The following is a 25,519-nucleotide window of genomic DNA, read 5'->3' on the forward strand; positions in this document are numbered from 1 at the left end:
TATTGAGATACTGAAATCTTAGTCATCATCGTCGTCCTGTCTTTTGTTCGTTATTGTCACTCTGTGCTCTCTGCACAGGCCTGCGGGTGTTCTTTCATTCACTTACTCAGCGTTTCTCACTGTTTAGCTTCAGCCTCAAGAGATAAGCCCGCCTCCTACTGCCAACCTGGACCGCTCCAATGACAAGGTGTACGAGAACGTGACCGGCTTGGTCAAAGCCGTGATCGAGATGTCGAGCAAGATTCAGCCAGCTCCTCCAGAGGAATATGTTCCCATGGTCAAGGTACCTCACGTTTGTCTGGCATTACCCAGGAAGTAATGTTTGAATTGAAATTCAAATCTTTTAGGTGTGTAAATGGTTTGTAAATATCATTTCATACAATTTTAAATACATTTTCTTGTTTGTTTTAGGATGTCGGCCTGGCGCTTCGGACTTTATTAGCCACCGTAGATGAAACATTACCACAGCTTCCAGCTAGCACCCACAGAGAGGTAATAACTCTCACTCTGTGATTAACGTCACCCTAAGCGTTGACAGTTGTGCTAAAGTGGTGGTTTGCGTGTCTGTGTTTACTTCGACAGATCGAGATGGCACAGAAACTCCTAAACTCTGATTTGGCAGAGCTGATTGGGAAAATGAAGTTAGCCCAGCAATATGTGATGACCAGGTGGGTCGAATTATACGATGGCGTCTTTATTTTCGCAACTTATCAAGTTCTTCAGTGTAATTTTCCACGATAAAGTAGCTAATTTTGTCATGTGTTGGGAAAATTCTGTGTGATGAAAAAATCTGTGCGTTTGCTTTGCCGCAGTCTCCAACAGGACTACAAGAAGCAGATGCTGACCGCAGCTCACGCTCTCGCCGTCGATGCCAAGAACCTCCTTGATGTCATCGACCAATCACGGCTAAAGATGATGGCGCACTCCCGCCCACATTAGCCCTGCCTCAGCTGAGCTGACCCTCAGGCCTTGGTGGTTCCTGTTAAACGTAAAGACTCCCAGAGCAAAGATGGGTTGTTGGAGCTGAAAGATTTTGTATTAGTGGAGAAAATGGCTCTGATACCCTTGGCAAGAGTCTGTGAAGAATCACTTGACGTTAAATCCTGTGTAAACCACATCTGTGCGTTTTTCTGGGATTTAACTCTCCCTCACTGTGACTTTCTTGCTACAAGAACAGAAACAAAAATGCTACCTGAATCAGGGATCTGGCAGCTTCACTCTCCATGGACTGGAATCAAACCCAGGGAAGTGAAGGAATGATGGCTAACTCAGATTCTGCACCTGAAAAAGATTTCAGGAGGCCCCTGAGCAAAGCCATCACAACTTGATTGGACTATGTTTTGATCTGCAAATTGAAACTGCATGAAACTGGACATCAGCGCGGAGCCACATTGGTACATTTGTCTATCGTGTTATGACCCTTCGATGTGAAACCTTCCCGTCAGCTCCGATACCTCCGCATCACCGCACACGAGCAGATCAAACCTGGTGTTTTCTGTTCAGCTACACTGCCTTGTGGAAGGTGGTCTGGTTGGAGCGACTCTTCCTGGAGTGGCTCCTCCCTTTTCTCTCGTCTTCCCTCCATCTCCCCAACTCTTTATTTATAGACTCAAAAATCTCAGAGGAAGCAGCAAACGGAGACCGGAAGAGTTCAGACATGCTAGCATCAATCTGCTGCCTGACACTATCCTACACTTTCTTGTTTCTACTTGTTTTTGGCTCACTGTCCCACTCCTCCCTGAAGTCTTCCTCAGCTCTTCTCTGAGCAAATGTGAAGAATCTGACTCAGCAAAGAGGAAACTCCAGACTTTCCCTCTGTTGTCCTTTTTATTGGCTGGCTCCATGTTCTTGACACGCCGTTTCTCAGCGCTCACAGTCTTCTTCCTCTACACTGAGATTCAATCCCAGCATTGACTGTGATGTAAAAATGAAAACAATGTTCCTGAAGATTCAGTCTGGGTGACTGGATACTATTTTTTATCGTAGATGAAGGGTTCACATTTTGTTTCAGTGTGATCACTGAACTTGATTTAGCCCATTTTGTGAGAACAGCATCTGCTTTCTCCATTACTGTCACACATTTCTGATATAGGAGCAGTGTCACATTTTAAACTGTCCCCTCACTCGCTGGTGTCACCATGAAATGAGCTCCACTTCCTGTCAAGTGTCCCATGATGGGAATATTTGTCTCACACATTTTTTTTTTAATATATACTGACACTCAGTTATCTGAAACCTACTGGTGACTGTACTGGTATCAAATCATATACTGGGATGGAAACAAGCCTATTTGCACAGCACCAAAAAAATTTTACCCTCCAGATTTGTTTTCCATGTTTAGCCAGCAGTTACACTATCAAACCACTGGGTTTACTGGGAATTTGGGGGGGAAAGCAAAACAACTATTTTATTTCTTTGTTGTAGTGTAAATCTGCTCATGTTGGTATATTGTAAGCTATACTGGTGTGTATCACTGGTGAATGTACAGATCTCGTACTAGTAAACACTGGTTTTTATTTTGTCTTCTTGGCGAAATTGGCCATCTTGTCAAATAGAAACAAAAGGAAATAAATGTCAAAATGGAAAATGGGTTTTCCTGGTTTTAATGTGCCAACCTCTTATAAGTAGGTAGGATTTTATAGGCCATTCCTGCATGTATAGATAAACAAACACATGTTCAAAACCTTATTTCATAAATTAGTCACACATCCCGACAACGTGTCGACGGCGACCACCTTCAGTGCGACAGCAGGAGTAACGCCCCCGCGGCCGACAGCAGCACGGACGTGCGCACGTGAACGGACTTTGCTCCGCTGAAATTGCACAGATCGTGAGTGTTGCAGCAGTTGATGGTGTTGCCGTCTCCGTTGGCGTCCACGGACGAGGAGGCGCTGTTGCAGGTGTCTTGGCTGGCGCATTGCTTCACTATGGACTTGGCAGAGCCTGGACACAAGCAAAAAAAAAAAACCACCAGGAAATTTGGGATTTAGGGTTTCATTACCGTTTGGACCACTTAAATCATCCGTGCATTCTTGAGTCGCTGGAGTCACCTAGAGTGTCGACGACGGTCATGCACATGTCAACAGGTGCTTGACATTCCTGAGTGTTGTTGTTGCATTCTTCATTGGTGGTGGATGAGCTGCACACATAGCATTTCAGTGACAGCGCTTCAGAAGCCCATAAATAAATTAAAAAAAAGATAAAAGGACAGAAAAGAGAAATGATCAGACACAGACTTGGACTCGTGACTTGGAGATGATTGTTCATTGACTTGTTTTAGCTTCTGTCCATGATGCAACTCTCATAAATGAACCAATATGTTTTTTTATCTTTCTAACAGGATAATCCTCTAAATAAAGACGGGCTCCTGGCTGTCTGCTGCCAGCCCTAATTAGAATTTATTTAGCTTTACTCAACGCTTGTTCACTCTCTATAGGAGGAGGCCAATTACAGGTCTGCTGTGTTTACTACAAACTCTAAAGATGCATCGAAACCTTAAACAACAGGTCAGCTGCTCCCAGAGGAGCCATTGTCAAAACTCGTCAGGCTTGCTGCTTTGATTATTATAAGCCTTTTGTAATAATAGTCATCCTCCCACTTCAGATTTATTGCTCTTCTGTTTTACATAAAGCATTACTGTAAAAGCAGATTAATTCTACGCTGCCGACCAGAATCCCTTGAAGGAACCATCACCTTCCATAACCTTTGTAGGAGGGTAGATTTGTTCATAAGTGAACAAGTGGATAAATAGGGATTGTTTTATAAGTCAGATACTGGTATGTAGTCATTAAAAGGAGCGTTAATATTGACCACAACTCTGATACACACATAATAATTTGCAAATGAGATTGAAGGCTGGATTAAAGCCCCCGACACTTCGGCTGGACATACCTGGAGAGGCGAGGACGAAGAGGAGCAGCAGGCTGAGCAGCATATCCTTTATCTGTGAGTTGACCTGAACCTGCTGTGGCTGTCTCTCCTGGGAGTTCACGTGCATGTGTGTACATGTTTGTGTGTGTGTGTCTTTTGGACTATATGCCTCACAGATGCACCTGATCACAGCAGTCCCACCCACATCATCCACCCACTGCACAGCACAGAAAGCATCCTTCTTGTGTGCATGTGTGACATTCTTGGTTCTGGTTTCAATGATACTGTTTATCATCTGCCACAGACCTGCTGTCGCTACCCATGAAACAGCCGGGAATATAAACCCACGGTAATGCGAGTAATTAAATACAAAAACATTATTTTTATTGTTGTATTACACACCTGGATGGTCCAGGAAATCAGGAGACTTGAAGAAATCTACAGGAAAGACTCACTAAAATTCTCAGTTTCCAAATCAAGAGTGAAAATTGTGTGCGTGTGTGTGTGTGTGTGTGTGTGTGTGTGTGTGTGTGTGTGTGTGTGTGTGTGTGTGTGTGTGTGTGTGCTTTCTGTAAGTTTTTAATCATTTAATCAATGTCTTCAAAAAATCTTTATTGCAAAACTGGATGAAAAGGAAAAATGATCTGCATTTCATTTTTGTGTTGCAGATATTTCGGGCGCCATTTCCAGGCTTCACCTATGACATCATTATATTTGTCCGGTGTCAACACAGGAATGTGTCAGTACACACCCATCACACACCTACAGCAACACAGCACACTCTTTTATAGAACATTCATATAACTATTATCTATTATTGATATAATATTATCAATGATTGATGCCTAATTATAAAACCTGGAGCTGAACCCATGTAAAGACATGAAAAGCATTCCCAAACACACACACAAACATGCACAGCTAGCTGTGCAGTTGCTATGGCAACCGGTGTGTTGTCGGTTTTGTTGATGGCAGGTGTTGTTACGGGCTCACAGAGGCGATACTTATTTGATCTGTATCAAACTTCGCTCCATTTTAGGAATCAGAGGTGTGAAAAACATTGAAGCTCTAAAACGATGTGGTTAAAGGTGAACATTTTGTGTGTTGGAGGTTTAACACCAAAAACCAGAGTCTGCTACAAATGTCACAGTGGTACTTGTGTTTTAATTTTAAGAATTGATTCCACCAAATATTGGACAAAATTTTAGAAGCTTATGAAGCTGCACAATACATTTTCCCCTAGCGCGCGCACACACACACAAACACACACACACACACACACTGCCATGCACCTGCATTTGCAGCATAACCTTCCACATCTTTTCGATTTCTCTGTTGTTTTTTTAATTTACTTTTCATTCATTTTCTTTTCATCACAGCTGCACACAACATACAACGTAACCTAACCTGACAGGGAGGATTTGTGCATGAACAGAGTTGACTTGATCACATCATACATTAAAATAGAAAGATGCTGCTTTTGACTGTGGCGAAGACAGAAACAGTGCTGATGACGTCTTGTCTGATCCAACCAATCCGACACTTCAGGATGGACGTGTGTTTCAAAGAGAGCTTCTGGGTGTTCATTGTTCAGAGATTTCTTTTTTTTCTTCCATTCAGTGAGTCTTGACTTTCTTGCCTTGTGACCCAGACTCTCTTCGTCTGTTCTTGGGGGAGTAACACCTGGTGATGAGAGGAAGCAGCAGGCGAGGGTGAGAGAGTTTATGAGTGAGCGAGCGAGCGAGTTTGTGGTCATTAATGTGTGTGTGGTGTCCCACCGTCGCTGGTAGAGGTACAAGAAGAGGAGGAGCTCGTCTCTGAAGCAGGAGAGGTGATGAGGCGAGGAGATGGAAAGGGAAGGGGAGAAAAAGGAGGCGCAGGAGCACACATCTGTGATCAGCGTGTTCGCCCCCTGGTGGGAAGTTGGAGAAGAGGTGAAAAGCAGGAAGGCAAAAACAAATATTTGGAGCAGCCCTAATTCAGCCTTCTTTTAAGACAACATGCAGGAATGTGTTTACACTCACCCGGTACACCAACACCGCCCTCGACAGGTGGCTCACCGACTTCAGCTGATCCATACAGGTTGGAGGATCACAGAGAAGCGTCACACGTTCATTCATAGGCTGATTTACAGTGTCTGAAATATTCACACGTGACGCAGAACCGACCTTGTAATTGAGAAAGAGCTGAGGCGCCATTGACAGGAAGCCAAGAGCATAAACTCCTGAGAGGAGGCCAGAGGTCAAAGTAGAGGTCAGTCAGGACGCATATCACAAACACAGTGAAGATGTTTGAGAAGTGCGCATGCACGTGAACTCACCAGTCACAAGGCTGTTGATCAACCAGTAGTAATAACTGTGAAGGGAAAAAAAACATTTGGCTGCTTTACAGTGGTCAGTTTCCGCCTGGACAGACATAATCAATGGCATCAAACCTTGAGAGGTCTCAGATCTGCAAGCGTCAACAGATTCTCTCACCTTTGTTGCCTCAAATAGAACATTGAGAAAATGGCACCACTGATGCACAGAGGATAAACTAAGTAGGACAAATATCTGGATGCCTGGATAGAGAAGAACACACAATATCTCAGAGGGTGGTTTATAAACGGAGGCGTAAATTTGGATTTTCCCGAAGGACACACATAGTTTAGAGCAGCAAACATAAAATATGACATACATGCTCTTCAAAGTCTTCTAATTTATTATATCATGACTTTATGCATAATTTCATAGTAACTGTGTTGTCAGTTTGCTTATTTATGATATCTTGTTATACAAGCTCAGCTATAATTCTAAAAACAACATCTAATAAGGCTCAAACAGTGATACCTGTGCATCATATTCCATCGTTTTTCTTTCTTCTTCATCCATTTTAATTGCCTACAAAGTCAGACAGTGGAGAATATGATGATTTCCTGTTTCAGATCATGTTTTTTCTCCACACAATCCCAGTAACTCTCTGCCTGTGGATGGTTAAATAAGGCCATACTCACGTGGAGTCTAGAGGCGTTCCGCTGCAGCTCGATGCAAAACAACTTAAATACTTTCCACACCTACAGATAAGAGCAATTTAGTCTGCCTCTATCTGATTCTTTTGAAGGAGACTAAAATATTTGAAATACCTCCACGCAGGCTCCCAGTCCAACAGGAAGAAGCACCAGCAGACTGGTCTCTTCAAGCAGGTGGAGAAAAATCAGCAAAGAACAGAGACAACGCCACAGAACTACAAAACAGAGACAGAATAGTTAGAAAAATTCTGGAACACTTTATTTACTACATGTTAATGTATTTATATTTTCACCAGATGTCCTGGAGTTTCCCACCATGCTCTTCTTCTTTCTCCATGCAATGATGTCATTTTTAAGGGCCAATAACTCACAGGCAAGCTGAAGAAAAACACGTTACTTTATATCGAATGTGCACGGACACTCGTGCAGCTTGATATCTAATTTTACAAGGCCTGATCTTACTTGCACAGTTGTGACGAGTGCAGCCATTCCTAACACGTAGAGGTTGGAACTGGACAAGGTTTCTTTGATCTCGTCTATGAATTCATCTGTGAAACCTTGATAAATACAAATGATTCCGTTGATTTAAAGACTTTTAAAAAAAAATTGTGCAAGGAAAACATCCCCTTCCTATCAAATCATGAAGAATGACCTCAGATGCCAAGAGAATCACAAAGATCTCACCAAACTGTCGCAGGGAGTACACCACATCATGCAGATGCACCCAGAACCTGAAGGTCCTTAAAGAGATTCCCTCGTAGGACACGGTCAAGGGCAGCTCAGCTGTGCTGCTGTTGATCTCCTTCGAATGTGTAAGTGATACAACATGAGCTCACTTCACTGAAAAACCGACAGAGAATATTTAAAATGAGTGGAATAACAACCCACCATGAGGTCTCTGACCCTGACGTTGAGCTCATTGACCAGCAGCAGAGGGAGGTAGATCATCTGTCTGCTGTCCTGGGAACTAAAGGAGGAGGTGTTTTTCCAGATTAAATGTTTCTGTTTTGTTTTTAAATCATGTTTGAAGTGTTTTCATCTCCACCTAAAAAGAGACTTACACCTTAATGTACCGCCTTACATCACTAGGGAGCCCCAGCTTGTTGAAGGTGAAGTCCTCTGACATTATGGTGATTGACAGGTGAGGTCTCCAATGAGAAACAGGAAGTAGCTTCTGGGGGAACGGCAAGCTGCAAGTTTATCATCTAGAATCTACAATAAAGGTGGTAAAGAAGAAGGGGAAAAATTGCAGATATGCACTGTATTTAACCTTCTGCGTGTCTTTCTGCTCCTCATCCTGCATGGGGACAATGGAAGTGGTGAGCGGAGCTGCATAGTGGACCTCTCTGCTGTCCTCCAGAGGTGAGACGCCAGCTTTGTGGACATAAACCACTGCGTAAAGGGTGCCGTTGTTCCTCGTCTCCTGCGGCAATGAGATGTTCAGGTGCCTACAGGAGGGGAGGGTCTACAGTGAGGAACAAGGAGGTTTTCTTTGACCTAAAATGAGCAGCTCCGTGTTAAACCCACCTCTCAAAGGTGGCATGAGGGTTAAATGGATCTTCTCTAACAATAAGGTCCATGTGACTGTTGTCCGGCACCAAGCAGGTAAAAACACTTAGCTGGATAAAAAGATGGTCAGTTGATGGTCAGTTGAGGAAGAAAAGAAAACTCCAAAACTATCTGATCCTTAACCATTGCAAAGAAAACACTTAGATTTATTTTTATTTTAGAAGACATTCCAACATTCCAATTGCATCTGTGACTGTGTTTAATCATTGCTGCCAAATATAGATCTGTTTGGATTTAATAGAAAGCAAACATAGTGTATGTCTGGATTATTGTAGACACAAAAAGATCAAAACAATTAATGTGCAGCCTATATTAACACTTTGAAGTCTCTCGTCTGTAATTACGTGAATTTACAGCAATTCAGTCTAGATGCCAAAGATCAAAAATAAAGCAGGTTTTAACCAACCTGTATTCTGGGTTTTGCGCCCAGGTAGGAAGTGATGCACTGTTCTCCTCGGCCTTTATCACAGCTCTTCGTGCTGAAGAAGCCGTGCAGCATCCACACTGAATGGAGCATGTAAACCACAAACACCCCCAGCAGCATCTTTGCGACCGAGATCCTTTTATTGCTGCCGTCGGCGGGTTTGGAATAACAGGACGGAAACATGATAGCGAATAAAATAATATCTCTGATTAAAGAATGTTTATGTCAAGAGCGCTGCGGGCGGAACTGGTTGCCGCATCAACCCCAGTCCCTCGCGCGTCACAGCATCCTTCCGGTTATCCGCATCCAGCGGTGAGATGCTGGTTGTCCGGAAGTTCACAGCTACAAATAACATTCGGTTTTTCTTTGTCCTTGTGGTACTGGGTCTATTACAAAATATATATACTCAAATAATAACCGTGATTAGACACGACAGAATTTTTTGAGCAAGCAGAAACGTTTAAAAGACTATAATCTATTCTAAGGCAAGCACCGGGCGTTTACGTTGAAAATAAATGGGGCATTTAATATAATAAAAGTGCGTTAGTTGAGTTGCAATCAAAATAAATAAATACAATATTTATTTCGGGGTTACCTGTCCTTCAAGATAAAAACATCACTTCGGCTGTTATTCGAGCAAAATAATAACGACAGAGAAAAACATTAGCATTCAGAGTGATTTACTTTGCTTTTGACGATCTTTGGAGGTCGGTCCTTGCTACTGCGGTGCATTGTGGGTAACCGCAGCAGTCTCTTCCTAGTCTCTTGCTAACACGAGTGAATACAGTCACCGGTTTTTAGACTGAAACGGATCTTGATTTATTTATGTATTTCATTGAAGGCCTCAGTGGGTAACTGACATCTGTTCCCAGTATTTTTGTCAACTGTCATCGATCACATTTGAAGTATCGCCTTTATGAGCGCAACGTGTCCCCGCATACCTAGCATAACAAACGTAGCAGCATAACCCAAGGAAAACTTATGAAAGTTAGCAGTCAAGCTAAGAGAAGAGGTCACCGTCTTTTCTGTCATGTTCTTCAATATATAATCTTACCTTAAAACCAATGACATCTTATTTCTATTATCCTTGTGGCTCTGAGCTTTTGTCTTTAGGAAATAACTTCAGGGCACTATGTTGTGAAGACAGAAAGACTAAATGTTACTCTTCCAGTATTTGTACTCATGTCTTCTCTGGAACTCGATCTTCCCATCTCGTTCTGTAGCACCAGTTTTCGCTTTTTGGGGGGCTATTTTGAATTCCTGCAGCATTCTTGCCTGGTGATTCCACCATGACAATCTGTGTGAAGGGTGTGTTGTTAGGCGGTATTGAGAGATGCACAAGGATGCATCAGCTAAGCTGCAGGAACCTTTATTTCATGCGCCTTTTCAGTTCAGTTAGTCCGATCTGCTTACGGATAAATGGAACTACAACCAACTTGATTTGTTCTGCTCATACAACATTATACCCACTTAAGTACAGCGTACAAAGAAAGCTTGGACTGTACAGCAAGAGTTTTAGTTCTGCTGGTTCAAAGGTATTTTCTAGTCCAACTGTGCCACAATATCAAATCGGAAGCTGTGACCCTGCAGTACGAAGGAATGAGACGCTGCTGCAAGGACGTGCAATGGTGCCCGGTAAGAATAACAATGGGACACACTTTTTTGACATCTTTAAAAAAGCATTCAGAAGTTTTATATGCATGCAGTTTTCTATTGAATGGCAAAAATGTAACCATTCTCCTAATAGATCCATTTACTGTTTATGTCATCAAGAAGCTGCACGCACCTTGGATGGTGTACCCACAGTTGGTGTCCCCTGTTGTTAAAACAGATGAGGAAGATGGACCAAAATCACTAGAAAGCCTGGTTTTCATAAACAATTGCTAAGCCTAGACCCACAATTTAATGCAGTGTGTGCAGGAGGAGTCGCCGGACTGGCATCCTCCTGAGTTTGTGCCTTCTGTGATTTTGTAGACTATAAAAGCAGGCCATAAAAGCCTCCTCGAAGAAGCCCAAACATCTGTTACCACATTGTGCCTGCAGCCGTCTTTGTTTGCTAACAGTAACCAGGTCTATTGCTTCAGCTTTTATTGTTAGACATTATGAATTTTTACATATGAAAAATTCCAGTTGATTTAACCAAACACTCATGGCTTAGACTAAGTGACAACATTAGCACACCACTGTAATATATTGGATTGTATTTATCTGCATTTGCCATTAAAATAAAAATTGTTCCAGTTGATTGAAACATCATTTTTGAATTCTTTTGGACACTTTTGAGTCTCAACCTGTCTCCCTTTTTTGGCAGTGAGTCCAGCAGTGTTACGCCATACCTAGTCACTGTTTGCTGTCATTTACTGTGTTGCTACTGTTCTTTCACCTTTAGCTCTGGCCACCTGGTCTTTGAACCAGTCAGATGTTTGAACCAATAACACATCTCAGACATTTTGATGATCATTGTCTTTAGTTAGGACTTTCAGGAATATTTGAATAACTACTGTTCTTAACTTTGTCTTTTATTTGAACAGTATCATCTGTCCGCTGCAGGGTGACAGATGCTTCCCTTTCTGGTGTTCCCCCATCTTTTATTGTGGTAAAACACACTAATCTTTGCCAGAAACGTCCACTGTGCTATAGTAGCTCCAGCATTTTAAGTTTTAAGCAACAGCTGTATGAGGGAGATGAGGTTCTTCTCTATTGTAACAGCCAAAAATCTATCTGAATTTCTGCAAATTTAACATGTATATTTCTGTCTCTATTGATAATTGTTGGTTATAGATGCATATTGTTTTGGATTAAGAAACTTGAAAAGAGTAACAATGCTTTACTTCGCAGATGAAGTTTGACCAAGAAGGGAACGTGACAACATTTGGTAAGTTCTTGTTTTAACATCATTTATGAAATAGAAGAATATTTATGTATATTAAGGGTTTTATTTTGTTTTTTTAAATCTTCTTTACAGAGAAGAGGAAAACAGAGCTCTGCCAGGAGTTAAGTCTTCAGGCTCGAGACCTTCGTTTTCAGCACAGCACCAGTCTCACCGCGAGAAACAACTGCATTATTATACGAATGCAGGTACGCTCTCGTTAATCCAATTCAAAAACACCCTTAGTTGGGACAATCTTTAGCCCGCGCCACAGTCAGCTGGGGTCCAGAGGCGGTTCTGGAATAGCTGAAGTAAAAGGAGCACATGTCATCACGGCTCCTCATTTTACACAGTTGTTCGGCCAGATCGTGTCTAGTTTCCACCATTGTCACAGTGACAGAGGAACATTCTCTCTCACACCTGTGGGGAAAAAAAGATAGTGGACTTAAATTAAATTCTAAAAACCTCTCATTGAAGTATCTTATGCAAACATTAAGAAAGGCTCACCTATCCTTAGCTGCTCCTGTGCCGAACGCCTGGCACTCTGCGCATGCGCTGTATCGCAGACATGGGCCCTGGCAAAAGGGGCAGGTCTCACAGGTGGGACCTGCATATGGTGGCTCGCATTTACATATCCCACACTGGCATGTGCCCTTCCCATTGCACAGCATGCCGTTGCTTGTCATACATGCAGCTGTGTCCATGGAGCAGGCGCAGTCGTCATCTGTCCAGCCATCATCACACAGGCACTGGCCACACATGCACTGCCCTCGGCCTCCACACACTCTTTTGGATGAGATTTTTCATTAAGCTAGATCTCATTAAAAAACCATATCAATCTTTGCACATCGTACCTGCCGTTCCAGTACGGACAGTCAAAGTTTGCGCATTCGCAGTATCTTCCAGAATATTTTTCATCTGGGTTTTCCCTTTGGGCACACTCACAGAAGCCCTCCACACACCTCCCCCTGTTGCTGCAAACAGGCTCGTTCGGACCTGGCCGGCACGCATCTTCATTTTGTGATGATGAGTCCAGGTTACTGTGGCACCGTTGTCCAGCGTACGGCTCATCGCACTCACATCTGCCGCACACTAGAGCCCCATGGCCACTGCAGTCCAGGCTGCTTTCCTGACGGGTCTTTGTGCACTCACACTGACCTGAGGAAAGCATTTCTTTTATTTTTTGGAGCCCCATAGCACAAAATATACTGTTATTTGCCTTCCTATATTGTCTGTACCCTTGATCTAAAGCTGTACTCACACTCCAGACTTATCTCTAACTTCACACCCAGTGAATATCCTCTAGGTGTTAGTTGGACAGACCAAGGTCCAGTCCGGTTGTGCATCTGGTTTGAGTTATCTTTCTCCCTGAGACACCCTGTGGCCTTCACAAGCACCTAAAAAAATGTCACCAAGTCTTTACACATACATTATGCACTGTGTCTGTGTGATTCTCCCTGACCTCAACGACAGTGGGGCTTCTGTTTGCGATGTTATTGAAGGTGATGTTGACTCCCACAGGCAGAGGAGAAGCATCCATAGTCAGGTCTCTAATGTGCTGGTTTGAAGGCCTGGTGATAGTGATGAAGAAAGACTGCCTCACTCCTGGCCTCAACTGTACAGATAACTCCTGAGGCTGGAGGAAAAGAGAGTCTGCGTTCACTGGCTCCACGCTGCAAAGGTTCAGTAGAAAGAGAGCTGATGACTACTTTGAGGGTGGCCATTAGGCGTCCCGCATGAATCAGCGTTCGTTACCTGCTGTCATTCCTGGCAACCTGCACCTCTCCCCGAGGGTTGTAGATGTGATCTTTAGGACATCCTGCTCTCCTCAAAACTTTTGATGTTTGACAGCGGATGTCAGAGTCAGGAGCGGTGCACCAGGCACAGTCTGGGCCAGACCTGATACACTCATTACAGTCGGTGGCAGATTTAGGACAATGTGGCCTTTTGGCTCTGCTGGAACACGTTAGAAGCAGCAGCAGGCTGAGGCAGTGCAGCTTTATAGCCATCCTGAAACACAAATACATTAAAGAATAGTACATTTGCGGGTGGAGAAACAGGGAATAAGGTATACAGTAGAGCAGGAGCCTCACCTGAAGTACTGAAGCCCTCTGCTGCAGCTGTGTTTTGGGGTTTCTACTGCAGAGGCTATGTTGGACTAGATATTGCTTGCTGTCTTATCACTATAAAAAAGTAAACAAAAGTGTTCTTCAGCACAATTGATTTCATAAGAGCAGCTTTCCTATTGGCAGCTCTCACTGCAAATATTTACATACTAGTCAGCTATTGGCGCTTCAGTCATGGAAATGTAGTTCAGCACCCACAAACGTTGGTTTTCAAAGTGCCATTGATGCATCCCATAAATGTGTTGTGTTTCAGACTTTGAAAGCAATTGTGACCCCCCAGTCGCTGCTGGTGTTGGATTTCCGTGGTCTTGGCCTGGAGCGTTGGCTAGTGCTGGACTTAGCCTCTCAGCTAGCATCACAGACACACTCTCTGCCCTTTGAATTCAGAGCTCTGGAGGCCATACTGCAGCACAAGGCGAGATAAGAGAAACACTGTCTATATGTGTATTTAAGCGTTTGATCTAGATTTGAAGAGAACTTTGTTCTCAGACGTGATAACATGCTTCTGTTTTGGTAAAGAAGAATGTGACTTCATGTGATAGGTGAACTCTTTACAAGCTTGGCTGAATGACGTTGAACCAGTAATAATGGACATTTTGGAATCTCTGGTGGATCCTAAAATTCTCTCTGCTGATAGAAGCAAACTTCACGTTCTGCTTCAGAACAGCAAAAGGTAAAGCACATTTTTGGAGACACCAGCTCGCATGAACACTCTTAACTCCAGGATTTCAGTTACATCATCTCCCCTCTTGTGCAACTGACAGCTTATCAGAGTTGGAGACGGACATTAAGGTTTTTAAGGATTCTTTGCTGAAGATTTTGGATGAGGATGAGCTCATTGAAGAATTCTGTTTGACCAAGTGGACAGACCCCAGAGTTTTGTAGGTCACCCACAACACTCAACCCTACTTTAACTTAAATGCTGTAAAAGGCAATAAATTATCACCAAGATTAATTAGTTTAAAAACTTGCGATTTCACAATTTTTTTATATGATAACATCTGTAATGATGCAATGCTTCATTTTAAAATCATAACCACAAAGTTGAAATATCTTAAAAGCATTACTGCAAAGATAGAAGCTGTGTTACAGCAACAGTTGGCAGGTTTGCCACGTCCAGCTCCTAAAAGAGTTGACCACGAAGGGACTCGAACCCTCAATCTTCTGATCCGAAGTCAGACGCCTTCTCCATTAGGCCACGTAGCCTTGGCTCTGTGCCAATTTCCTTTTATTTTTTACCGAGGGAAAGGTTTTTGATCGAATAACTTGGTCTGTGCATCACATCATCTAAATGCACTGTCCAAAATTCCACTTGTTAACCTTTTTAACCTGGACATTTGTTGCTATCCTTATGCTGTTTAATGTACAGTATATAAGGAAGACTATTATTACGATAGTTTTTGTACTCTACACAGCTATAATAAACATCAAACTGTAAAACGATGCTGATAAATTTAACTAGCTGCTCCGCCTTTTTTGATAATGCATTTTTTAAATGTCTTTATCAACATATATATGTCTGCTTCTAGTGAGGAAATCAGTTTGGGCATTGACCATGCTGAGGAGATGGAGCTGCTATTGGATAATTACTATTTACAGGTAGAGTGATCTCTGATTAACTAATTAGTATAGACCTTATCCTTTTTAATGTAATTTGTTTAGAGAATCATTGCTGACGGGAAATGATGTGACCAAACTTGATACGTGTGTATTTCTGCTGTGGAGTTGGATCTGTTTGTGTTTATTTATTTTCACTCTTTGGTGACCGTCACCACAGGCCGAGGAGCTGGGGAACAGGACCAGAGAGCTGAAAGGTCTAATAGATGATTCTGAGAGTGTCATCTTCATCAACCTGGACAGGTGAGCACACACGAAGGTCTGATTAAACCTGTCTGTAAAACTAAATCACATGGCTGAGACAAAAAAAAATTGCAAATGTAAAGAATGTGTTTGAACTAGCCAGCGCAAATCTATATATTTCTATCAATTTCCCCCCTCAGCCATCGCAATGTGATGATGCGTCTGAATCTCCAGCTGACTATGGGCTCCTTTTCCCTGACCTTGTTCGGTCTGATTGGTGTAGCCTTCGGCATGAATTTATCGTCCACTTTTGAAGAGGTGATTTAACAGCTGTAATTTAGAGCTTCTAACGTACAACAATTTTCTGCTCCCTACTTCTGAACCTTCATAACCATGTCCACTAACATTTATCACCAGGATCCTTGGGCTTTCTGGCTGGTGACGGGCTTTATGTTCTTGGGTAGCGGGATGATATGGAGACGGCTGCTGTCATTTCTGGGGCGACATCTGGAACCTTCGATGCCTCCAGTGGTAACAAATACCCCAACAAATGTGCTTTTATTTAACCAGGCAAAGAGGTGAATGAAGGTGTAATTGTCGTTGCCGCTGTTTGTGATACAGATCCCTACAGTCTGGAAGAGAAATCTGAAAGCATCAGACGTGAAGATAGGCGCCAGATGATGACACCCTCCAGCCCTGATGACACTGTTGCTTTATAATATTTTTTTCAACACCGAAGACCTCCTAAATTCTTCAGAAATATTATTTTTGTAAGACATCCCATTTGTTTTTTTGGTGCCAAATGGTGCCTCATTGTATGTCTCTGTGTTCTTGGTCTTGTATTTAATTTACCATGTTGAGGGAATTCCAGTGAGTATATTTCTTTATGTTTAAGTACCAGGATTGGACCTTTAATAACAAGATGTTAATATCCTGATTTGATTACTGGGAACAATGGCTGGATGGCATCCAAAAATGCCTCATCCATTCGGGTTTGGTGTCATATTATGCAGCATGTTGATGACATGTTGGGAATAATGAAAGTCAAAAGAGTATCAACATCTTGTGGTTGTCCATGGGTTAGATAGAACAATTTATGCCTTAGAAAGCTTTATCTAGAATATTGTAAAAAAAATAATAATTATTTATTGTCATAGAAATGGGCATATTTCTAATGTTTAATGTTTTCGTATTATGTCCGCGCATCCTCACCATTTGTGTCTCAGTTATCTCCTTTAACTGGAAGTAAAATGATAAAGTTTTTGAAAGCGTGGTGTTTTGCCTTGTGTTCGGAGAAGACGTGCGAGGTTGAATGACCAGAATCATTTTGTACACTATAGGGAGACATTCGCGCGGACTCCAAATCGACTGGAACTCAACAAGAACGTCTGATCTTTATACTAAATGAACGAGACAAACTGCATAATGACGAAGATTTACTTTATTCATCCCCATAGGGAAATTGAATTGAACAACACTTACTGTATGTGATTAAGTCGTTTAGTGAGTTTTACAGTTTTGAACCAGACATTCTTAATTCGAGGAGTCGATCTCCACTTTTCGACGGTAGTGAAGTGTGAAGCGGCAGACAATCTACAATATCAAGAGAAATTCCCGTAAACAAAGACGTCATGTGACCTGTATCCAGCACCGGTGTGTGTGTGTGTGTGTGTGGGTGTGTGTGTGTGTGTTTGTCCATAGTCCTGAACGCGTCTCCATGGAGAGAACGCCCCCGGTAATATAGGCGCTGCGCCCCAATCAGCGTCACGCCGTGGTGACGTCACCGCGCAGTCACGCTGCTCCTCCAGACCAAACAACGTTGCCTCGCGAGGAGCCTCGCGGCAGTGCGCGTCCAGGAGCCGACCATTAAAGTCCCGAGACTTAAAGGACTTTACCATCGAAAAATTAACGAGCACTAAGCGTTTCGGTTTGGAAAAAAGGCGTCTTTAGTTACACCCAGCTCGACTTATTTTGTTCAAGTGGACAGATTCGCCATAATTTGCGGTTTCTTTTGAAGTTGAAATGAAGAATCTTCGGCTGTTGTTTCTCGTGGGGCTCGCGACGGTCTTCGTGGCTGAAACTGTGAGTTTCTCTTATTTCATTCAAAACTTCCAACACTTCATCTAATCTGTGTTTTTGACCGTTTTTCTCCCGACAACGGCGTTATTTATCCGTTTAGGTAGTTTACCGAAGACATCGTTCGGTAACAGCCGCCTTTTAAAACCCGCCGTTGTTTTTGTGGTTTTCATCCCAAATTCCTAATAATTGGGGGGAGTGTTGTAAATGATCTAAATATAGTTTTTCTGGTGTTTTATTTCTGCAGCATTTATATTTTAGGAAAATGAAATGTCTTTTTAAGTAAAACGTAAATGTCTTTTAAAACAATGTTCAAAATTTCTCTTCAAAATTCAATATTATTCAGTCGAGAAAACCTTTGTGGCGGCTGTAATGCTGCTTTAGATCTCTTGGTAAATGGTGGAATCACGACAGGTTCAGGCGGTTGGTTAGTGTCAACTTTCCACACAGGTTTGACAAACCTCACCAACGTGTAACTGCCCTGTATTTTTCATCCACACATCAAGGGGGTCAGATTTTAAAATTTCATATTTTAGAAATGAAACATTAAGCGCAAAACTGCCTTGAATACGGAATATCATCACAATAGCCTTGAACAAAGCAGCAAGGCCAGATATTTCCCTTTAGCTGTGTGCGTGCGTGCGTGCGTGCGTGTGTGTGTGTGTGCGCGCGTGTGTTTTCTCTCAGTAAAGCAGGAAAACACCTGGAAATGACAAGCTACAGCAGAGCTCTGCAGATCGTCACACACGTCAAAAAAATATCCCCTTTGTATGATTTATTGGCTGCAAAATTCCCAAAATTCGCAGCCAGGGAATTTCAACACCTCTACAGGAATACGTGATATTTGTGATTTATGAACTCCTGCATTGTGAAAGGGGGAGAGCCCTTAAACTCTTACTGCGTAGGAGAAACTAAACAGATTGTAACCATTTGCTGTATGATATTTGGGAAATGAGGGGAGTTGATTAAAGCTTAAATCGGATAAATGCACGAGGGATAGCAGTCTCATTGTGCTCTGCGCCTGTTTCTGTGCCTCTCTCATCTCGTGCTTCAGACTTCAGTTCTAAATTGCAGGGTGTGATAAGTTACAGTACGTTTGAACGGTGGCTTTTGAATTACTGGCTGTCCGGTCCGTGGAGCCGCTCACATCTGAAGATGGGATGTCGGAACGTGCTTCCAGCTTGTGAGATTTGGTGAGTCAGTGGTGTTATTTTATGGATGGATGACTCACTGTGAGTCCCACTGGGCTTGTTCAGACAGGCACGGAGCTGCACGCACGTAGTTTTCCCAATTAGGTCGGAAGATTGTGCCCCCTGGTTTCTTTATTATCGATCCTCGTGTTCAAATTAAGCCGTGCTAACTTACAACGGAAAGGTGGGGTTTGAGATGTAAGCAGTGGAGGGAAAGCTGATTTCCTCTTTTCCACTGTACCGGCTGTTAAGTAGATCCATGCAACAGTCCAAACCCTGCTCAAACACCCCCTCGAGCACAGCCTTCTGTCTCCGCTGCTCTGTAGATGTGATGACAGCCTGGCTGCTTGTTTGCTTGTTGCACAACCTCCCCGCTGCTCCCTCCGTATCACTGACTTCTGTCTCAATGGGGAAATTGACTGTCATAATTCTAATCTTGCAGAGGCAAGAAATATGGACTTGTTGATTGTCCAAGCTTTAATATTGCGCTCAAACGGCGTTCCTCTTGACAGACGGTAGTGTTTTATTGCTTTGACCAGGGTTTTTTTTTTTTCCCCTCCCCAGAAAACTGTCTCCACTTGGACAAAGCGCCGGAACGCCAGATGGTTGTGTTGTCTGTGTGGATGATAGACACGTGTTTCCAGATGTGTGTAACCCTTCAGTGACTCGGACACATAATAAGTCTTGATGCTTCGCTTCCCTGAGGGAACAAAAGCGAATAAGGGATTCATTTTGTCTGACACATGCACATAAATAGTCGGTTATCAAAGATTGATTTTCCAGTTACAGTGATGAACACTTTGTCATATAGAGCTTTTTTTCTTTGTTTGGAGTCATTTTGTCAGCGTTTGGTGTTTTTATTTTAAGAAATGTTTCTAAATCCTTGTTTGGATTGTATAGATGAAGAGGAAAATCACCTCGGCGCTAAATGTTTTTAGTGATTTAATTTATGTAAATCATGTGCAGTTGCCTCTGGTGTTGTAGCCTGTGGTCAAACATGCCACCAAAAGCAATGAGATGCTGGTGACGTTTGGAAAATGATTGGAATATTGTCCCTTTTGGACTCTTTCACCACACTGAATAACACCTGTGGGTTGGGAAATTACCATGTGGAACGTTGCAAAGGAAATAGATCTAAATGGTGTTTTATCCTTTTGGCTGCCACATGCAAACAGCTACAGCATACATTGTGGCGGATTTGGGTTTTAACATTATTCCCATCTGTTGCCACCAAAGAAAGTTGTTTTTCTTTAGCTTTGCTGAAGCTTTGCTGAAGGCTCCAGCAGCACGCTGCCCTCACTCACCGTCTCCTGTCACACCACCTGTTTTATGAGAAACAAGCAGCGCTGACCATCCCTCTTCTTTCCTGGATTCTCCTTCTTTTCTCCAGCTCTCAGCACCTGTGTTAGAGGCAGCATAGTATACATACCAGACATGCTCCGGGTCTCGATGGACCATATTCCCCATGTCTGTCGCTCTTTCCACCAACATCTGCCAGCCTTTCCCTCGTTTTCATTTTCTATTATCGCTCCTCTGATTTTTCAGTGCAAAAGCACATGTGTGTGAAAAGTATGGCTGAGTCCCCCTTTGTGTTTTCATTGGTTGGGGCCCAGTTTCCTCTGTCAGTATATGTTCGGCAGTGCGATGGGGACTTTGGTTTCACTTACATTCTCCGATGTGGCCTTTGAGTTGGTGGGAGGCTTTTCTAAGTCTGAAACCGGTTTTCCTGTCTAACCACTGATCTTTTGAAGCTGCCCCCCCCCCCCTCTGTTCTGCAAAGCATCAAGAATTACGACCACCACTGAAATCAAAAAGAGACCGGGGCCTTTTTCTACAATACATGTTACAGTATGGATACTATACACACCTCAGTTAAACTGCATACTTGGACAGCTTAGGTCACTGCTTGTGAGGGGTATTGTCTTACTCCTCAACTGAGGAGACATTCACATGCTTTTGATTAGTGGAAAGAATTCTGGGGAGAGTGATAAAAGAGCTCTGTTCATTTTCTCTCTCTCTTTTTGTCTTTAACGCTTGAATAATATCTGTAATTTTCTACCCTCTTGTAGGTCTCTGCACGGTCCCCCAGCCTCACGACAGATGATCTGTACCTGGAGGGCAGAACTTCAGGCAACTTCCCTGTGGATGATGAAGACGGTGAAGACGATGGTTCAGGCTCTGGATCTGGAGACTATGGTAAGAAAACCCCCGGGTCTGTTTTCAAACCATTCATCTTTTTGGAGCTGGTTAATTAGCATCAATCAATCAATTCTATTTGTAAAGCACTTTTTGTACAGCAAGCAGGACCAAGTGCTTTATAGATAGAAACCAAGAAAAGTAATGAAAGATTTCAAGCAGGTAATAAAGGAAAAGCCCTCCCACCCCCCACAATTGTTCAAACAGTAACAGACTGACATGAGGACACACCCGCACTTATTACTACAGTACTTTGACATTACTGTGTACACATTCTGAATCAGCATCGCAGCGGCCTCTGTGTCCCTTCAGAAAATACTTTCACAATGTTCCCTACATTCCTATCAGATGCTGCCACACACAGCAAACTGTTAGGAAACAGTTCAGTGGGACGTTTCTGCTTCCAGGGTGACAAAATATGAGTGAAATGTAGCGGATCACAAAGGCTCGCTGGCATTCATGAATTCATTCTCAGGGTTGACCTAAGGCATCCTCACACATGTGGACTGCAAACGAACTGATGCAGGAATTCATTTTTCTTGAGTTCACGTAATGAGTAAAAGAGCATCAGGTGACAGAATTTTAAAAAGTATTTTCTAAGAGAAGCAAAGCAAAATAGAAGAGTGCAAGGATAAATGCAGATTCATTCAAATTAGGTTAAGAGAACTGTTAGCATTCATAAAAAGCTAAAGTAAAAAGATGAGTCTGAAGTTGTCCTCTGAAAATATCAACAATATATTGTTTATTAAGTTAATGGAAGGGGCAGAAAATGTTGTTACAGCCTTTGCAACGGTTTCTCCAAAGTCTGTCTGTTTTTCCACCATTGCTGTGTGTATAACATGTGGCAAAAGAATGAGCAGCACACAGCGTAGACGTGATTGTATATTCAGACAGAAGCAGTGACGATGTGCCAGATGTTTGTCCTGAGGGGTGGTGGAGTTAAGCAGGTGAGCTTTTATTGGAGGGGCACAGCTGTCAGATGGCCTTTATTATCACTGACTCTTCTTTATGTCACCGTGACTCATAGAATTTATTGAGGTCATAATAGTAATAGTTTTAAAATTAACAAATTGCATCGGTCTGGTTTCACTAATCTACAAAAACAGTGTTTCTAAATGTGTTTGGATGCTTTGAAATGCGTTCATGACCGTTCAGTCTTCAGGGAAGTGTTTTAAAAGCTGTCATTTCCTTTTCTCTCATTACATTGATAGTTTTGAATGAAAACGCCTGCACAAATCCCAATCATGAATCCCTTTTGTGGTGATTATTTCCTCAGCGTTTACAGACTGGATGAATCAAAAAGAGGAATTTGTGAAGTTGCGCAACATGTCGAGCACCGTTTCCAGTGAAGTGGTTCCTGAATTAAAACCAACGACCGCAGGTTTCCCTGACAACCCACAATCCACAGCAGCAGACAGCCAGCATCTATCAACTACACCAAAGGAATCGGACAACAAAAATGAGGAGGTAATGTAGAGTCACTTCGTAGTGCTTGTGGATACTGAGCAGGAACTAAAACTCCAACTTACAGTATGGAGTTGAAGAGTTGTTACTGAAACTGCTAAAAGAACATTTTTACTTCCTCCTATAACAAATTTGGAACCAATGCGTGTATTATTCCAGGTGGCGACTGTTGACCCAGCAGCTGACAGGTTTGTTAGAACTAGTCCCAGCAGCCCGCCTCCCGCTGAAACCACCAGATTCAGCACCGACGTCATTGTCCCCAAAGAAACCGATGGGGATAACAGTCTGGACAGATGGCAACTGCCCACGCCCAAAGACGATGGCGACCAGCATAAGCACATTGAGAATGAAATTGTGCCCAGTAATGGTCGAGGCAGCAGGATATACGACAGCCAACGTCCTGAGGAGGTGACTTCAGAGAATCTGTGGGAGCGGACAGAGGTGTTGGCAGGTGAGTCTGGTTTCTAATAGGTTATAAAGACTTCGTGAATACATTTTCCATCGAGTGTGGAGGTTTTAATTCCCTTTCTTGCTCTCTCCAGCTGTAATAGCCTGTGGAGTAGTTGGTTTCCTTTGTGCCGTTTTCCTCCTCCTCCTCCTGGCCTACCGCATGAAGAAGAAGGATGAAGGCAGTTATGACCTGGGAGACACCAAACTTTCCAATGCACAGTATCACAAAGCCCCCACCAAGGAGTTCTATGCCTAACCTGAATAATAAGGGCTTTAAAAATTGAAAATGTCCTACCAATACATGGTTCAGGGTTTGCAAAGAGAGGTCATAAGGGATCCAATTAATTTATCAAAAAACATTCCCATCAGACTATTCTAGTTTCTTCCTAGAGTATCACCAGGGATCAGGAAATGTCATCTTTTCAGCCATCGACCGTGCCTTTAAACCCCCATCACCTCTCTGAGCTGAGGAGCCCAGGTTAGACAGAAAGATCATCTGTCCCAGTCCAGCTTTTTCTGTTACACATCCGAAAGGTTAACACATGCCATTAATAAAAATCACACCACATGTTTAAAGTATTATCCAAAGATGACCTATAACCTCTTGATTGTTGCATTTCCTTTCCTGTACGATTACGTTGAATGAATCTTTTTTTGTTTTTTTTTAACAATGCGTACGGTTTTTTAGATGCTGTCCAGTATTGGTATGAGAGATTGTTACTCTGCAGGTACTTTTTGTTTTTTTTGACTTTGATATGTGACACTTTGAAGATGGATCTACCATTAAATGTGCCTTTTCAGTTGTTAGAGATTATATTTCTGTAAGACGTTTTATAAAGGTGATGTCTCTTGTCATGATAACGTAGTGAGTCAAAGCCTTAAAAGCCCCCCCAACCTTGAGTCTGTTCTCGGAGAAATATGCAAAAATGGTCCTATTCAGTGACTTTGACTAAGCACATAGACACGATTACTAAATCAGAGACAACACTGTAATCTGGAAGCTGCATTTATTTCAGAATATCCACTGTGCAGCTACAGTAGCATATTTGGAATTAAAGGGATGATTTCAGTCCAAGATTTTAACGGCTCATAGTTGGGGTTCCGCCATGTGAAACTGCTGACACAGCTGTGAAAATCAAAGAAGTGGTCTGGAGTTTGCTAAACTGGTTTATTTATTCTCTTTTAAATTTGACACAACTGGGTTTGAGATGGTTTTATCCCTCTTCCCTGTTGGTCTTTGCCTCAACCAGCCAAAGAAGCAAGAGTTTTAGAGACACGCAGAACAACATTGAATCAACAGGGTCGTATTCCCCATCGACATATATCTTTACCCAAAGTACACCCTGTTAATATGTACATATTATAATAAAGACGATTTGCCTTAAGTATAGCCTCTGAATTTTAAACCTATACTTCTCATTTTGTGCAACTATTTGTCACATCAGTCTTGGAAATAGAAATGTGATACAACCTCAAAATGGTAACCTTTATAGGGGTCGAATATATTTTTTAAAATCCACATTTGATTGTCAAAGCAGCAAAGACCAGTTTCCACTTGTTTTCTTTAAAATCTAATACTGGAGTCACATTGTGGGATTGTGCTGCTTTATTTGATATTAGATTAGTGTGTTAGCAAATGTAGCAGCAGTTGTTTTGTCTGATTGTTTGATTTCTCTTTTCTGTAACTTCCGCAAGGATAATGGTCTTTTTTCCTTCTGTGTTACACAACAGTTTCCACGGAAAATACTGCTGAAAGTATAAGTGCAAACACAAACCAGATAAAGGGACGATCTAGCAACACCACAAACTGTCAGTACCTCAAACTCTTTTTCCTGTTTACTGTGCTTTTACAAGATTCACCTGAAAATGCAGTCAGTTGAATCAACCAAAATTAAGTTTTAAGACGAGGTTTGCACTTGCTCATAATTCATAGGTGAAGACAAATCTGTTAATTTAAATATGTTACTGGTATAATTTATGTGCATTAATTTATATTTGCGTAGAATATAATCCAGTGTAATATGTTGGTGATAAATCATTATACAGTATTTAGCTCCTATTGCTCTTCTTGTTTTATCCTTGTTTTCAGTGACGAGCTTTGGTTCAATTTCTTTTCTTTGTCATAATTAGTTGTATAACTTTTCTAAATGCCCCTTCCCCAATGAATTAAATAAACATTTTATTTTAAGTTTTAATTTGACTGGTTTCAGTTTAAGAATGGTGTTTATTGTTTTAAGATCGATCTGAACAGTTCATGAGCTCATTTTCATTGTCACTCATTCATCCTGGTCGGTCAGCAAACATTTTTAGCCTGTACTTTGTACATTCTAAATAATCATTGACCATTTCTGAGACATGAAAGGTGACCCAGTGATTGATTTTCATGAAGGACACTGGGCTTGTCCAATGACATCTCAGCCCTGATGGAGATTTTTGTGAGAAGACCCATTTAAACAGTGCAATTTTATCAAATGCACC

At 42.2% G+C, this 25,519-nt stretch overlaps 6 protein-coding genes and 1 non-coding gene across 35 annotated transcripts in view; 3 read left to right on the plus strand and 4 right to left on the minus strand.

The window, feature by feature from the left end:
* The window catches only part of LOC101062908 (focal adhesion kinase 1), a 33,853-nt gene extending 31,262 nt beyond the window's left edge, over positions 1–2,591 (plus strand). For 22 of the 25 annotated variants that reach the window (XM_029838919.1, XM_029838914.1, XM_029838920.1 and 19 more), the window contains 4 exons: positions 128–283; positions 412–492; positions 583–668; positions 813–2,591. In XM_029838919.1, coding sequence (XP_029694779.1) covers positions 128–283; positions 412–492; positions 583–668; positions 813–939 — 450 coding nt within the window. In that variant the 3' untranslated portion in view covers positions 940–2,591. Of the gene's footprint in view, positions 1–127; positions 284–411; positions 493–582; positions 669–812 lie in introns of those variants that run through there. The other 3 variants (XR_003888968.1, XR_003888966.1, XR_003888967.1) reach the window with 2 other exon arrangements.
* Positions 2,585–4,020, minus strand: LOC105416668 (lymphocyte antigen 6D). The gene is made up of 3 exons (XM_011605501.2): positions 3,892–4,020; positions 3,051–3,167; positions 2,585–2,943 (listed from the first exon to the last, which is right to left on the minus strand). Exons 1-3 carry the CDS (start codon positions 3,995–3,997, stop codon positions 2,738–2,740), a joined length of 429 nt encoding a protein of 142 aa, XP_011603803.2. The 5' UTR covers positions 3,998–4,020; the 3' UTR covers positions 2,585–2,737.
* Positions 4,021–5,014: 994 nt separating this feature from the next.
* On the minus strand, positions 5,015–9,443 carry LOC101063134 (cleft lip and palate transmembrane protein 1-like protein). 2 transcript variants are annotated; one of them, XM_029839109.1, is made up of 17 exons: positions 8,853–9,443; positions 8,405–8,496; positions 8,148–8,325; positions 7,939–8,048; positions 7,766–7,844; positions 7,562–7,679; positions 7,340–7,434; positions 7,171–7,255; positions 6,992–7,092; positions 6,863–6,922; positions 6,699–6,749; positions 6,348–6,430; positions 6,191–6,225; positions 6,039–6,094; positions 5,895–5,939; positions 5,649–5,782; positions 5,015–5,553 (listed from the first exon to the last, which is right to left on the minus strand). In XM_029839109.1, exons 1-17 carry the CDS (start codon positions 9,051–9,053, stop codon positions 5,487–5,489), a joined length of 1,590 nt encoding a protein of 529 aa, XP_029694969.1. In that variant the 5' UTR covers positions 9,054–9,443; the 3' UTR covers positions 5,015–5,486. The 2 variants fall into 2 exon arrangements, with proteins under 2 accessions (XP_029694969.1, XP_011603905.1); XM_011605603.2 differs by having other exon boundaries at positions 7,939–8,051.
* Positions 9,444–9,622: 179 nt separating this feature from the next.
* mrs2 (magnesium transporter MRS2) lies at positions 9,623–16,933 on the plus strand. Of its 2 annotated transcripts, none has more exons than XM_029839110.1 (12): positions 9,623–10,505; positions 11,402–11,483; positions 11,642–11,745; positions 11,836–11,948; positions 14,119–14,280; positions 14,408–14,538; positions 14,630–14,746; positions 15,395–15,464; positions 15,643–15,725; positions 15,866–15,983; positions 16,083–16,196; positions 16,287–16,933. In XM_029839110.1, exons 3-12 carry the CDS (start codon positions 11,709–11,711, stop codon positions 16,344–16,346), a joined length of 1,005 nt encoding a protein of 334 aa, XP_029694970.1. In that variant the 5' UTR covers positions 9,623–10,505; positions 11,402–11,483; positions 11,642–11,708; the 3' UTR covers positions 16,347–16,933. The 2 variants fall into 2 exon arrangements, with proteins under 2 accessions (XP_029694970.1, XP_011603807.1); XM_011605505.2 differs by having other exon boundaries at positions 11,402–11,466; positions 11,709–11,745.
* LOC105416669 (integrin beta-1-like) lies at positions 11,787–13,940 on the minus strand. Of its 2 annotated transcripts, none has more exons than XM_011605504.2 (7): positions 13,833–13,940; positions 13,495–13,749; positions 13,202–13,412; positions 13,001–13,124; positions 12,594–12,897; positions 12,247–12,525; positions 11,787–12,159 (listed from the first exon to the last, which is right to left on the minus strand). In XM_011605504.2, the coding sequence occupies exons 2-7, from the start codon at positions 13,746–13,748 to the stop codon at positions 11,982–11,984; spliced, it is 1,350 nt and encodes a 449-aa protein (XP_011603806.2). In that variant the 5' UTR covers position 13,749; positions 13,833–13,940; the 3' UTR covers positions 11,787–11,981. The 2 variants fall into 2 exon arrangements, with proteins under 2 accessions (XP_011603806.2, XP_011603805.2); XM_011605503.2 differs by having other exon boundaries at positions 13,001–13,136.
* Positions 14,999–15,071, minus strand: trnar-ucg (transfer RNA arginine (anticodon UCG)). The gene has a single exon. It is a non-coding gene; the product is annotated as a tRNA-Arg (tRNA).
* A 537-nt stretch (positions 16,934–17,470) lies between the features above and the next one.
* LOC101063580 (syndecan-2-like) lies at positions 17,471–25,236 on the plus strand. Of its 2 annotated transcripts, XM_029838326.1 has the most exons (6): positions 17,471–17,747; positions 17,845–17,868; positions 21,001–21,127; positions 22,404–22,594; positions 22,751–23,042; positions 23,134–25,236. In XM_029838326.1, the coding sequence occupies exons 1-6, from the start codon at positions 17,688–17,690 to the stop codon at positions 23,295–23,297; spliced, it is 858 nt and encodes a 285-aa protein (XP_029694186.1). In that variant the 5' UTR covers positions 17,471–17,687; the 3' UTR covers positions 23,298–25,236. The 2 variants fall into 2 exon arrangements, with proteins under 2 accessions (XP_029694186.1, XP_003966085.1); XM_003966036.3 differs by lacking the exon at positions 17,845–17,868 and having other exon boundaries at positions 17,473–17,747.
* The last annotated feature ends 283 nt before the right edge of the window (positions 25,237–25,519 follow it).

The sequence above is a fragment of the Takifugu rubripes genome, chromosome 7, assembly GCF_901000725.2.
Source record: "Takifugu rubripes chromosome 7, fTakRub1.2, whole genome shotgun sequence".
Classification (NCBI taxonomy): Eukaryota; Metazoa; Chordata; class Actinopteri; order Tetraodontiformes; family Tetraodontidae; genus Takifugu; species Takifugu rubripes.